The 14374-nt window shown below is 39.2% G+C and overlaps 1 protein-coding gene across 3 annotated transcripts in view; it reads left to right on the top strand.

Moving 5' to 3' along the window:
- The window catches only part of MAP2K4 (mitogen-activated protein kinase kinase 4), a 182125-nt gene that overhangs the window by 3004 nt on the left and 164747 nt on the right, over nucleotides 1-14374 (top strand). For 2 of the 3 annotated variants that reach the window (XM_049859568.1, XM_049859565.1), the window contains exon 2: nucleotides 6913-6945. The exons of the other annotated variant lie outside the window; for it this stretch is intronic. In XM_049859568.1, coding sequence (XP_049715525.1) covers nucleotides 6913-6945 — 33 coding nt within the window. The remainder of the gene's footprint in view (nucleotides 1-6912; nucleotides 6946-14374) is intronic. 3 annotated transcript variants of the gene reach the window in all.

Genomic DNA, 14374 nt, shown 5'->3' with positions numbered 1-14374 from the left:
TTTATGTAGCTTCAGTATTACAGGGCCTTACACTTCACTCTACTGTGTTCCTTTCACCATATTTTCATCATTTGAGCATTTCCTTTAGCATAATACAGATGAATATTCTAATTCAAACGCCAAACCTTCTCCGTTTTCTGGATCTGAGGATTCTCTAATGAATTACGGTTTAAATGCAATGTTAAAAAGAAATGTAGCAACAGATTTGAATGCTGTGAAAGAAATCTAGCAACAGTTTACTATATTCTTTTTTCTTTTGGCTGAAATGGGAATTATAGTGAGTACTGCTTTAGAACAGTCATCAACAACCCTAGTTTCAGTCACATTCTCCTACTGACCGGCATGGCTTTTCTGGCCGCAGTCTCTTTTATCACCCTTCTTTCTGTTCCTGAGATACTGGGGAGTAGCTAGCTGCTGATCCTGTCATGGCTGCGCATTGGAGTCCTTCATTCATCCCAGCTCACTTTCTCTCATCGCTATTCACAAACGCGCCCAACATCTATGAGCTGAGTGGTTTTTATGCTTCAGTTCTTTGGTGACTAAAACTTGCAAAATGTGGGTCTGTTTGCCAAGTTAGATAAAATTAAAAAAAAAAAAAATTTGATATTAGGACGAGTTTACATTTATGGGAGAAAAGAACCCTCAACTGAGGATTTCTCCTATTTTCCAGTAATGTGCCTTATCAGAGGGAGTGCATGCTGAAACTTGTTTAAAATGGAGTATTCGTTAGCTTTGTATTTGGAGTCATGTTTTCTTGTTTAGGAAAATTTTTTTCTTTTATTCCCATTTCTTTTACCTAATTTGAGAAGCTGGATTGATTTGAATCCTTAGAGTTTTTCTTATTTTTAGGGGTCTGTATATCATAATTGACTCCATCGTACATACATAATCCAGGTCAATCTGCTTTTCAATCTTCACCTCTAGGAGATAGATGCCTTGCCATCGAGTTGATTCTGACTCATAGTGACCCTATAGGACAGGGTAGAACTGTCCCATAGAGTTTCCAAGGAGCGCCTGGTGGATTGGAACTGCCAACCTTTTGGTTAGCAGCTGTAGCACTTAACCATTATGCCACCAGGATTTCCCTGGGAGATGGAAATGGCCCTAATTATACAACCCAAAAAACTTTAATTCAGGCTTAAAAAACATAGGAAAACAAGTAGTTAACACAAGTTTGCTTATGTGGCATTCACCTAATTTGTTTGTCACCAAGTTTGAAGCCTATGGCTACCATTTAAGGGTAGGTGGATATAGTCCCCTTTCATAGATTAAGCAACTGACATTGCCCTAGTAGCGGTGAGTTTTAATCTGGCCTGTGTGATTGGTAGCCTTTGCTCTTCTTACTACTCACCTGCATGGGTTCACGTGAGTTCTCTGAGCTTTCTTTAAGTCATTTTGGCCATTCAGGTCTCAGAGAAGAATCTTTGTGAGAAGAGATGGCAGATTCAGGAATAGAAGAGAGATTATTTTAGGTTTCAGTCAGGGGGTGGAAGCTCTAAGCAACCAGCTTTCGTGTTGGCTTTGGAGCCTTGGTGCTTCCTGATTCAGAGTTCTAAACTTACTGGAGAACTTACACTGGCATTTTGAGTCAGGAGGTATTTTGATCAGGAATCTGCAAGTAAATAGAAGACTTCGCCTAGGCACTGGCCAAGGAAGACAGTGTAGATGTGAAACGTAATAAAATCCTTTCAACACTTTAAGATATAAAAGGAAATCATTTAACATAAGAGTTAACAGAATATGTTGCCATTCTGGGTAAATTTATCATCTGGGCTATTTATGGAAATTACTGTCCCTGCTAGTGGACATGGGTTAGTTTCTAGCCCTTTGCCATCAAGTCCAGAAAGTCTTTGTGTGTCTCTTCACAGGCTTGGCAAGATACGGAGTTAATGTATACTTAGAAGAAGAATTCAAAGACAGGCAGTAAGAAGATTGGCTTAATATGTGGCTAAACAATGAAAGGGAGCATTGGCCAGTAGTTAAGACTCAAGATGGGCCTTTGGAAAGAAGCAGACAGTTACATCACACACAGCTTGATTCCTGGTGCACAACACATCATTCCCCAGCACAGGGAAGAAGATCCATGTGGACATCACGGCCGCTTTTCAAGCTGTGTTTTATTTCGTCTTTCAAAAAACTGTACAACAGAATTAAACAAGGGGAGAACGAGATGTGTTGCTCGTTACAGCTATGATATATATATCTGATATATCCATACCTTTCATTGCTAAAAAATAAGCTGGCACTACTGGCCCCTCTGATGCATTTGCCAGTATCCCTGAGATCCGGCCCAGGTGCCTGTCGGGGGGAAGCAGCCATGTTTTTGGAGTTTAAGTCAGAGTCCTGAGGACACCTGGCTGTGTCTAGGAAGGGCTGTGGCAGAGGTGTAGAGAGTGGGGTGGGTTCCCCAGTGATGTCTAGAGCCTATACCTTTTAACTTTTTGGAGGATGAAAGGAGAGGGACTGGGTTTGTGTAGGTTAAGCTGGTCTGGTGAACAGCTGGAGAAGTAGAGAAGGTGCCACTGTCATTGCTTATCTGAGGGAGAGAGCAGGAATAATAGCGATTATGATAGTAATAACCTGCTCAACACTTCACAAAACACTTTTGCGTATTATTGTCCTGTTTTACAGATGAGGAAGTTGAGGCTCATCGCAGTTAGGTACTTGCCCAAGGCCACATAGTTATTGAGTTGCTCTCTCTGGGTGCACTAAGCTTTACTGAACAGGCTTGAGATGATAATAATGGCATTTGGTTACATAACTAAAGAGTTAATAAAGTAGTCAGTGTCCATGGGAAGGAAAAAAGAGGTGGCATATGAAGACTGACAGTGTCCTGAATTGAAAAACGTGGAAAGAATTTAATTAGTACTTATAAAATCACGAATGGTTCTGCATGTTGCGAACAACCTGGAATTAGTAAATTAGTGAGGCTCCCTTTTAAGTTTGAAAAACATAAAGTAAGGAAAACTATAGGAAATACAGCCAAAGCAGCAGGAAGTAGTTCTTGTGGAACTTACTCTAAGTGAATATAAATTTAGGACAAGTTTAGATAAATCCTTAGATGTTAGAACCACAGTGATGTACCATTGATAACTTTGCAGTATAAGGCACATGCCAAAAATTTGAGGTTGAAGTTGGAAGGCAGCAAGTAACTAGACTCTTCATGCTTGTGGCCCGGTAAGGCCACTCTGATTTCCTTTACGTTATTATCTGTTCATACTGTATTTCATAATGCGTTTTCAGCAGCACGAACATCCAGACTAATCGGGAAGCCATATGGAACTACTGAGCAGATGGAAAACCGTTTATGCTCCTCCCCTCCACTCTCCTGACCCCTTCTCTCATGTCAGCCCAGAGGAAAGGGAAAAGTGATAACTGCAAAACCCCACAAGGGCATTAGACCAGCACAATTAGGTTCAGACACACTGTTTTCAAGCTGTATGATAAGATTGTTGTTAGCTGCTGTCAAGTTGGCCTGGACTTATGGTGACCCCACATACAATGGGATGGGACCGTTGTGATCCATAGGGATTTCATAGACTGATTTTTGGAAGTAGATCGCCAGGGTTTTCTTCCTAGTCTCGTAGCCTGAAACCTGTCCATCATCATAGCAACAACACACAAGCCTCTACTGGCAGATGGGTGGTGTCTGTGCTTGAGGTGTGTTGGCTGGAAATGGAACTCAGGCCTCCCACATGGAAGGTGAGAATTCTACCACTGAACCATCACTGCCCCCAAGATAGGATTACCTGATATTATTCCTAATTTTATATGTAAATGAGAAAACTAGGGCTCAAGTGGTTTGTTCAGATTTCACAGTTGGAACTAGAACCCTGTCTTGCTGCTGACGCTCTTCATTTTGGTTCCTGCTACATCAAATACTGTTTTTTTTTTTTTTTTTTTTTTTTAATATACACTTACAGGTATCCTAGATGGCCTTTTAGACTAATATGGACTATCTCGCTTTACTTGGAAAAATCAAGACAAAACAGTAAATTGTAGAGGTTGAGTTATGGTCAGTTAAGGGATCTTAAGATTGAGGTAAGAGGGTTAGAGTGAGGGGGAATGTGGGAAAGAAAGCTAGAAGAAAGAAAGCGAGAGAGACCCAGAGAGAAATAGAAGGAAACCAACCAACCAACCAACCAAGCATAGTTTTATTTCTTTAGTAGGCTTACTAATACTCTGCATTATACATTTTGGTATTTATTATTGGGGGGTCTAAGACTGACTGAAAGTAAATTTGCCTGGGGCCACATAAATGAAAAAGACCGGGAATCTCCCCCACCTGCTTCAGGGAAATTGAAGTGGAGGACCAAACCATGCAAAATTAAGTCCTAGGGTACAGATAACTTCATCGGGGGGAAAAAAATAGCGAGGCATCTAAGACCTTTAAAATTAACTTGTTACTGTCAACAGATTCAGCTAATATCCAGTACTCCCAGAGATGCAGGACTTAAAGTAAATGGAGGGGAACATGGAATTTAGGAGAGAGGGGAGACCTCAGAAATTTGAGTATGTGTGAATGAGTACAGGTGGGCATTATGGCGTAGCCACAAACCTATTTTTTGAAAAATCAAGGATACTGGAAGTTTTCCGCACCATTTCTTTCCCACCAACATCTTTCTCTTTTTGTACAAGATTGTTGGTGGTCTCCTTTGCCCCTCCCTGCCCTGAGTGAATGAGCTGGTGGTACAGTTTGGGTCTTTCCGAAATCTGTAATTTGAAAGAAAACAAAAATTCTGACCGCTGCAGATCTTTCTCATATATCCGTTTTCATCTTTTTTTGACTTTTAGAGGTATAGAAGGATTTAGGTAAAGTAAATTTCTACCTGATTTAATTGATTATACTTAAAAAATCATGGAATTGCCTAAAAAACGGAGAATCATTTATGTTCGGACTCTGGATCACTACAGGTCTTTTCTGAATGGGAAATCATGCAGAGAGATGTTTGTATGAGGCCTCAGAACCCACTCACCTGGCTGCTTCATCCATAATTAGGTAAAAAGAGCAAGTGTGTATGGTGAAGCCTGTGAGAGCGGGAACTCGACAGGAATGACTTGTTTTTCTAGGACTTGCAAGTTTTCTGTCTTTGACAGGGTGCAGTCTTGCGGCTCATTTTAGTGGAAAAGATTTGAGTTTTCCTTCTTTGACAGGTTTCTTCTGCCTGACACAGGTTTTTATACGTAGAGAATAGCTACTTGTATTGTGTCTGCACTGACTGAAGAACTTCAAGGTTTGAATTTTTTTTAGCACTAAAACTGAGCTTAACTCTTAAGCCATAATTGGTGACGTTCTATCATTCTCTGTCACGTTTGCCTTTTTAATGTATTTTTCTTGCCCCTTTTCCTATTCATACTGCTATCTTTTTCACCTCTTCTCTCACCTTTCCTTATTGCTACCTAGTAGCAGCCTTAGAGCTAAAACAGAAGAATATCTGTAGCCTTAAGGTTGTTTCAGTGTTTCATCAACGTCCTCTACAGTCCTGGTACTGGGTGAATTGTACCTTCCCACCTACCACTGGGATGCGACGGTAGACTTGCTTCTCAAGTGTGGCTGACGCTCCCTCATGCCGTGTGTCCCGCTGCTGCTTGCCATGATCCACCTCTCTTTCCTTTCCTCCTGATTTGTGCTTGGGCCATTTGCCTGGCTGGTTTTAGGAGCTTAGACTTGTGAGCTTTATAAGCCTTGGGGATCTCTGGTTTTTCTTTCTGAGTTCTCTTTCCTCTGCACCTTTGGTGGGGCAGCATGTTGAGCTACAGCGGTAGAGGTCAGTGCCGATGCCCTTTACCCCTCATCTTTCAGGTTTGCCTCAGTATTCCTTTCCTGCACAGTTTCTCCATTCTCACTTCCTCCTGCGTTGTCATTTGTATAATTAGATAGTTAAGCCTGAGAGGTAGAAGGGAAAAGGTACCTTTGTGTCAAAATAGCTACACTGGCAGTTTTTAGTTGTACTACATTGCAGGTGGTATCTTTACCTTAGAATCTTAAGAATTCTGATAGCTGGATGGGAAAGTCTGCTTAAACATATCTTTCCTTAAGCCTTGGCTCTTTTTCCTACAAGTATTTATTCAATTTGTATAAACATAGGTTTGGGTGATACTCATTCTAAATTTATTTTCTCTATTTTTTCCCGTAATAGTAGTAAACACGCAGGGGTAAACACTAAGAAAACCAGAGACTCACCCAGTTAACTAGGGGTGGAATAATATTTTGAGAAGGCTTTAGCTTTAACTGGCTTATTTTGCTGGTAGATTCCTCGTGGCACAGTGGTGAAAAGCTTGGCTGCTAACCAAAAGCTGGCAGTTCGAATCCACCGGCTGCACCTTGGAAACCCTATGGGGCAGTTCTACTCTGTCCTGTAGGGTTTTATGAGTAAGAATTGACTCAACTGTAATGAGTTTTGATTTTGGTTTTATCGTTTGAAGTTAACTAATTGACTGGAATATGTTGCTTTATGTGTGTTTAGGTTTCACAATTTTTGAATTACTAAACTACTGAATCGTAGTAATTAATCAGTGTTATAAATCAGTACTTTGAGTTGGTAAAATGCCTTGTAATGTGGTCTGAATTTGTAGGTTGAAAACATTGAAAAAATTGACAGAACAAAGTTACTTTTAACTTCCAAGGTCTGATAAATATTCTTTTTTATTGAAGAGATGTGAAAAATAAAGTTTAAGACAGTGCAACTCTCATAAGTTAACTGGATTTTCGTTCCAACTCAGCTGAAGGAGCTGGGTTTTTAAAGAAAGCCTGTGTGTTACAGTTGTCTCTGTAATTGTGGGGGTAATGTGATTTGAACTGTTCTAGAGTTAGTTTTATTCAAAATGTAATATAAAAATGTAATGTCTTGTTCTAATTTTGGCTTATTTGATTTACAGTAAATGAACTGGAACTTATCTCTTTTACTTTAGGCTTTCAGATAAACTTCTGTGAAAAGGCACAAAGTAAGCTACAAATTTTATGATACTATGCTACTTACTTTTTCATATCCATCTTGGTATTGGGAGTGTGTCCACTGTTGTTTCAACTAACCAGACATGGCAATTTTACTTTAAAAGAGCTTCCATTTTTCATTCTTTTTTTCCAAATACAAAAAAAAAAAAAAAAAGTGTTGGCTGTATTTTGGATTGTAAATTGTTCTTGTTTTCACTTAAAATCCAACAATTGAAATAGGAGAAAGCTATGTATAGGTATTTAGACTTAACCATACTTTGAATCACAAGCTAAGAAAAGTTTGCTTTTAAGATGTTAGTGCAAAAAAGTCTAAGATACTTAGATCTCAGGCTTTAATTCATTTTAAATCATGTATTTGCATTCTTTTTTCCTTAAAGCAGAACTGTTATCCCTCAACCATCCTATATACTGGGACACTAGTCTCCATAGGATACAGAATAAAACCAAGACCAAAAACCCACTGCCGTTGAGTAAATTCCGACTCATAACGACACTCACTGTAGGACAGAGTAGAACTGCCCCATAGAATTTCCAAGGAGCACCTGGTGGATTGGAACTGCCAACCTTTTGGTTAGCAGCCATAGCTCTTAACCACTACTCCGCCAGGATTTCCAGAATGCAGAGTAGATTTTCTATAAAAAAGTGAAGTTTATAAAGCTGAAACAAGTGCATTTTAAACTTAAATATCATTTGCATTTAAAAATGTATTTAAAAAATCCCAACTCAAGGGTACTACTTTCCAGTTAACAGAAATATCCCAAAATATAATGTAAATAGTTTCATCTTCTGCTGCTTATTTATTCATAGGCGGGGAAGAATGATGACTACTCTTTGATATGTACTGATCTTAAGTAAATTAGTTCAAAGAAAAAAAAAATTAAACTGGAGAATACGTTTCTGTTATGTTCATAAAATTTTTTTTTGTGGAATCAAAATTCTTGTTTCTATTGATTGTTGTGACTTCCTTTGAAATAGTTAGCAGAAATTTATTTATTGACTGGTTCACTCATGATGTAAATATATAAGTAATAGAGATAAGCTAAGGGGCCCTGGTGGTGCAGTGGTTAAACCAGTAGACTGCTAACCACAAGTCTGGTAGTTGGAAACCACCAGCGGCTCTGCGGTAGAAAGATGTGGCAGTCTGCTCCCACAGAGATTTACAGCCTTGGAAACCCTACGGGGTCGCTAGGAGTCGAAATTGACTCCATGGCAGCGGGTTTGGGTAATAGAGATAAGCTAGACCCTAGGATCAAAAGTTTTTGATTGGTCTTTATTATCATCCCTTCCCTTGCCTTAAATAATAAAATTAAAATATTATATGATGTATATTGGAAACCCTGGTAGCATAGTGGTTAAGTGCTACTGCTGCGAACCAAAGGGTTGGTAGTTGGAATCCGCCAGGCGCTCCTTGGAAACTCTATGGGGCAGTTCTACTCTGTCCTATAGGGTCGCTATGAGTTGGAATCGACTCGACGGCACTGGGTTTGGTTTTGGTTTTTGGTATGATGTATATCTACATGTAATGAAGTTATAGCTTCTGTTTTATGCCATCTTTTAATTTTAGCACATTCGGTATACAATATGACTCTTTTTAGCCTCAATTTACATTTTAACATAAATCATTTCTGCCTAATACTAAGTGTGACAGTTTTTAGCTTTTATTTGTGTTTTGGTGTAAAATCTCATTGAAGAGAAAAGGCTAACTTTTTATATTTAAAACTGTGTTCACGTTCTCTTTTTTTTCTAACTTAGTCCTATTGTGGACATAAAACAAGAGAAACATTGATTATATTAAGTTTCAAGTTGTGTATGAAGTGTCTATAAACAGCTGTATAGGGAGATGAACAATGCCTTTAGGCCTTCTGGATGGCCCCTCTCCCTTTTCCATTGTTGCAGAAATGATAGGTTTGCCACACTGCCTACTTTGATACACGTGGATGAATCCTAGCAAGGAAGACTTGGGACAGCAGAACCTGCGGGAGCTTGATCGTGTGGCGAGAGGGGCGTATGTCTGTCCTCCCCTCTGACACTCACTCTTGGTTGCCTTAACTATCCCTTCTCACTGTGGCTGCCTTCTCCTGACTTCTCACATCTCGTATTTCTCCCTCTCCTTTTTGGGAGACTTCTGTTCTTTATTTCCAGTTTTTGTAGGTCAACATTTTTTTACACATCCGTTTCGGATGCAGACGTTGGACACCTAGGTACCATGCAGTGAGTGAGATTCTCTGTACAGAAATAAATCAAATAGACCCCTGCCCTCAGCAGGCTCATAGTGTAGTGGGCTAGAGTTGATAAAGCTTCTTCATTTAGTTGATTAATAGCTGAACCCAGGTGAGGGTGGTAGAGGAGCAGATTTGCTCTTGCTGTTCTGTCATGACAGAAAACAAACGTGAAGGGTGCTGTGGGTCTCATGACCTCTGCTTTCCTGGTGTGAGCCCATGGCTCAGGGAGCCAGCAGTGGTCTGCCGTATCTTTGAGTGGAGCAGAGCTGTCTGCTGTGAAGGCTTGAGGATAGAAGCACACACTGGTTTGTAGTAGGGGGAGGAGTAGGGGACCTGGGAGTTGGTAAGGATGCCTTCTCTAAGTTCACAGGGTTTATTTGGGGAGCTCTGGTTTACAGTGGTTAAGCACTCAGCCGGTCATGGAAAGGCCAGGGGTTCGAGCCCACCAGCTACTCCACGGGAGATTATAGCCTAGGAAACCCTATGGGGCAGTTCTATTCTGTCCTATAACACAGGGTCACTATGAGTTGGAATTGACTCAGCGGAACACAATAACAGAACCTGTGTTTTAGGATAATTTTTCAATTTCCTACATATATTAACATTTTTTCAAGATCTGGTTCTGTTATTTGCATGATTTTAAAAACTAAAAGTACAGTTTTATAATATTTGCAAGACAGTCTTCCATCTTGCTCTGGAATACAGGTATTTATGTTTAAAGTGGCCCATTTCTGTAATAAAAGTAAAGGACTTGAAATTGCCAAAGCATTGATTGCACCAAATCACCGAGGCAGAGTATATGCCATTGGGGCATACTCTCATGTCGGAATATCCAAATTTATTCTAAGCGTTGAAAAACTATTAGAGAAACTAAAGATACATTTAATTCATTAAAAATAATTGTGTATCATACAATAGTTGTAGGAGGGGATAGAGCAAGTAGGGCCACAAAATAAGATACTGTTAAAAGTCCAGTAAGTTTGAGTACTGCTGCTTCAAATAATTCTCAATCACAAATCAAAAAGGTTTATTGTAAGATGATTCTGATGACTAATGGAAGCTCTGAAGGATTAATTTTTCCATTGTTTGACTTTCACATAGTTTTTGTTCTTTATATTGCTACATCACTGTGTCCCAATCAGTTTGCTACAATTGCCTGTTATAAGTTAGTGGAGTTTTATTAGAGACATCTCTATGTGTGTATATGCATATACACACAAACAAACAGTGAGAGATTACGTATTTAATTTGGGAACCAGATTTCTATAGAAGTTCAACAAAAATTCACTCTGCACCTCATGGTCTTCTTTTTATAAATTACAGTTTGTGCATTTATTCACTCTGTTTTTCTAAATGTTTATGAGTATTAAGATAATGTCTATTTACTTAAGGTAATAAAGTTTAATAATAAAATAAAATTGTATTTATTTAAGAAAATAGTGCTATAATCATTTTAACATTGTTGGCCAACTGAATTTTTCTGAAATCTGAATGTAAGAATGTAAGAGTACTTGGATAAAAAAGTCTTCCAGTTGTAAAGCTCCTACATTTAGAACGCTGATGACTGCATTTCTCTCTTATCGTTTAAAGATAATGCTTTTGTAGAGGTAGAGATATTTATTACCAAGTTTGAATTCTTAAATCTCAATGGCTTTAATGAGCTAACTTGGAAAGCACAATTCCTTAGAATATTTTCTTAGCTTTATAAAACTAAAAATTTTTTTAGAGGGGGGGAGTGATTTGCCTAGGAACATAGTTTCTGAGAAGTGCTTTTATATGTAAGTCAAATTTATTTTATTGTATCAGCATTCTCATTTTATTTGGATGAGAATTAGGAATCCTTGGGTAGAGGGATTTTCCTCAGAAAATCTCTAGCAGAATCCTGTGTACATCAAAGTCAGGGTAATGTTGAGTTTGTTCTGTGCCGTCAGATCGATTCCAACTCATAACGACCTTATAGGACAGAGTAGAACTGCCCCATAGGGTTCTCTAGGGTGTAATCTTCACGGGAGCAGATCGCCAGGTCTTTTCTCCGCAGAGCTGATTGCGGGTTCAAATCGCCGACCTTTTTGGTTAGCAGCCGAGCACTTAACCACAGCGCCACCAGGGCCCAATTTTGAGTTTGGCTAGTACTTTATCAGTTTGGTTTTCACACGCAGCCCCTTGTAGACCTCTCTGTACTGCAGTGTATTATCAGCCCATGGCTGAGGATTCCTGGGATGCTAAAAGTTTTGGGTGATGTTGAGTTTCTGTAAGTTGATGTTTTGTGCTTTTAGTGGCTTTGGAAAAATTGAGTTGTGTTAAAAAATCGTTTTGCTCAGGAATGTTTGCATAGCCACAGGGTCTTGATTTAGAAAACTGTATACCCCAGAGCTGTTATCCTTGGTGTCACTAATAGACATTAGAACACAGATAGCGATTGTTTTGTTTTTTTTTGACAGCATGTCAGTGTATTTGTTGAAGAAATGGATATATCCTAATCGCGGATTCTCATTTCTGTGCAAAACTTTCTTTAAATTAAGTATCCCTATTTTTAAAAAATTGATAATGATTTAAATAAACAAAAACCCAATAAGAGGAGGAAGGAATGTTTTATGAATCTTTCCAGAGATTTGGGGACGATACTATTAAATTTACCAAACTGATAGAAAGAATCTGTGAGACATGATGTTTTACTCAAGAGAGTACCTGCTGTATCCGAGGCGTATAAAGCCAGGCAGAGTGGGAAGCAGCCAAGGGAGGACCCAGCTGTCTTGCATTTAAAACCGAGAGCTTAGAAAATTGAGCTGATTAAATTTTCTCATTTCCCATTTTATGTAGTAAAAGTCTGCAACTAATGACTAAAATTTTATCATTTGGAAATTATTAAACCCAGCTGAGTTTTCCAGCAGTCCTAAGAAACAAAATGACTACATCTGCTGCTATTGGAGGTTAACAAGGTTTATTTAAATTTATATAGATGGCAAAACTGGCTTGTTCCCTAGCAACTGTGTTCAAGAAATCAAATCAGGTAGTAAGTGTTCAAATTTGGCATGTTGGTAGAACTGACTGATGTTTTTTGGTTAGAGGAGGAGGAGTAGATAAGTAAATAGAGGCAGAAATGTAACATTTAGCAAATTTGTATACCCCACCAGTGGTAAGAGGCACTGGTGTCTTTAAGGGTGAATTAAACATAGAGCCTGCTCTAAAGAATCTGACGTTCACTGAGAGATTGAACATGTACAGACAGGCCATGGAGTAGAAATGATAGTAGACAACTCTTAGGCCAAACCCTGTTTTAAGTACTTCATGTTAGCTCCTTTAATTCTCACAACAACCCTGTGTAATAATTATTATTGTCTCCGTTTCATAGATGAGGCATCTGAGGCATAGAGAAAAAGGGAGGTAAATTCGCCAGTCATACAGCTGATGAGTGGCAGAGCTGTGTGACCTTGGTTTGCTCTTGGGTCACGTGCTGTAAATCATAGTGTTTTAGTGATTCTTGATAGAAAGCAGTGGTTGCTCACCAGAATTATTTTCAAAACCAGATGCCTTTTGAAGGGTCTTCACTTGGAAATGGTTATGTAATCTCTGCCTACAACGTGTATCATTTCTTTTTTCTTTTGGGCTATGGAGTGTTTCCTAAAGTTAGCTAGTAAGACTTAGTGAACATTAAGTAGGAAGATCTCTTCTTGTGACTCTGAAGCTAGGGACTTAGAGGATCTATCACTAGGGGAAAAGGTTTAATAAAAAAACAAAAAACAACTCTCCTGGCTGAACAAATGTGGGGGATGAGTTGCTTCAGGATTCTCAACTGACTTGTCTGTCTGGGGGTAGCCAAATAAGATTAGTAGGTCAGACGACTCGGGAGTCAGTCAACAAGGCAGCATGGCCATGAGCTGTGTGAGGACATATACAGGCTGTTTCAAGAACGAGTTGGTGCTTTTAGAAAAGGATTTATATCATCATTCCCCGCTTTTTTGGGCAGGGGTGGGAGAAAGAACGTTATTTAATTTTAAAAAGCTTTTAATAATAGAAGTTTTCAAACATACACAAAAATAGAATAGTGTAATAAACCGCCACATGCCCGTTACATAGCATCAATAATTATCAACATATGGCCATTTTTATGTCATTTGTCCCTCCCCCCTCCATCTCTACTGAAATGTTGTAAATTCTCAATACCACTGTTCATGTGTGTCATTCACATGTCTTCTAAGAGAGAAACCAAGCTTGCTGTCATCGTGTTGATTCCTACTCATAGCGTCCCTATAGGATAAGGTAGAACTGCCCATAGGGTTTCCCAGGCTGTAATCTTTACCAAAGCAGACTGTCACATCTTTCTTCTCAGGAGCGACTGGTGGGTTCTAGCTGCTGGCCTTTTGGTTAGGAGCTGAGCGCTTAACCACTATGCCATCAGGGCTTTCTCTAAGAGAGAAGGACTCTTAAATACATAATCTGTCAATATCATTATCACAGCGTTAAATTAAGGAAAAAAGTTTGCTTTAATATCATTAAATATTCACTCAATCTTCAGATTTCCCCAAATGCTTTACAAATAAATGCCTTTATTTATAGCTGATTTCTTCAAGTCTGAGTCCCAATAGGATTTACACATTGCATTTGGTTAATATGTCTTTCAGGTTTCTTAGATGTATAGTAGTTTCCCCTTCTCTCCTATTTTTGCCCCTTGAAATATATTTTTTTAAACTGAGTCATTTATTTTGTACCATTTCATGCATTTTGGATTTGGCTGATTATATCTTTTTAGTGGTGTTTAACATTTTCCTTTATGCCTTGTATTTCCTGTTAACTGGTTGTCTTAGACTGGGTTCTCTAGAGAAGCAAAACCATATATATGTGCATATATATGTATATATATAGAGAGAGAGTTATCTCAAGGAAATGGCTCACGTGGTTGTAGAGGCTGGCAAGTCCCAAGTCCATTGGTCAGGTACTTCTCCTGACTCGTGCAGCTTGGAAGGCTGATGGATCCAAGGTCCGCAGGTAAGATGGTAGGCTGCTCGCCCAAGTCCCGAGAACTGATGGTCAGATGCTGAGGAGCTGAAGGCAGAATCCAGAGCAGAGCAAGAGCCAGTGAGCTTTGGCAGAAAGTCCACAGGTATTGGATGCAGGCCACACCCCCAAGGAAACTCCTTTTCAGCTGATTGGCTCTTCTTAGCAGATCTCATCATGGAAGTAATTCCATCGTTGTACA

Source organism: Elephas maximus, chromosome 19 (assembly GCF_024166365.1).
Source record: "Elephas maximus indicus isolate mEleMax1 chromosome 19, mEleMax1 primary haplotype, whole genome shotgun sequence".
NCBI classification, from domain to species: Eukaryota; Metazoa; Chordata; class Mammalia; order Proboscidea; family Elephantidae; genus Elephas; species Elephas maximus.
Note: the sequence above shows the minus strand (reverse complement) of the source record. Positions and strands in the feature narration are given on the sequence as shown.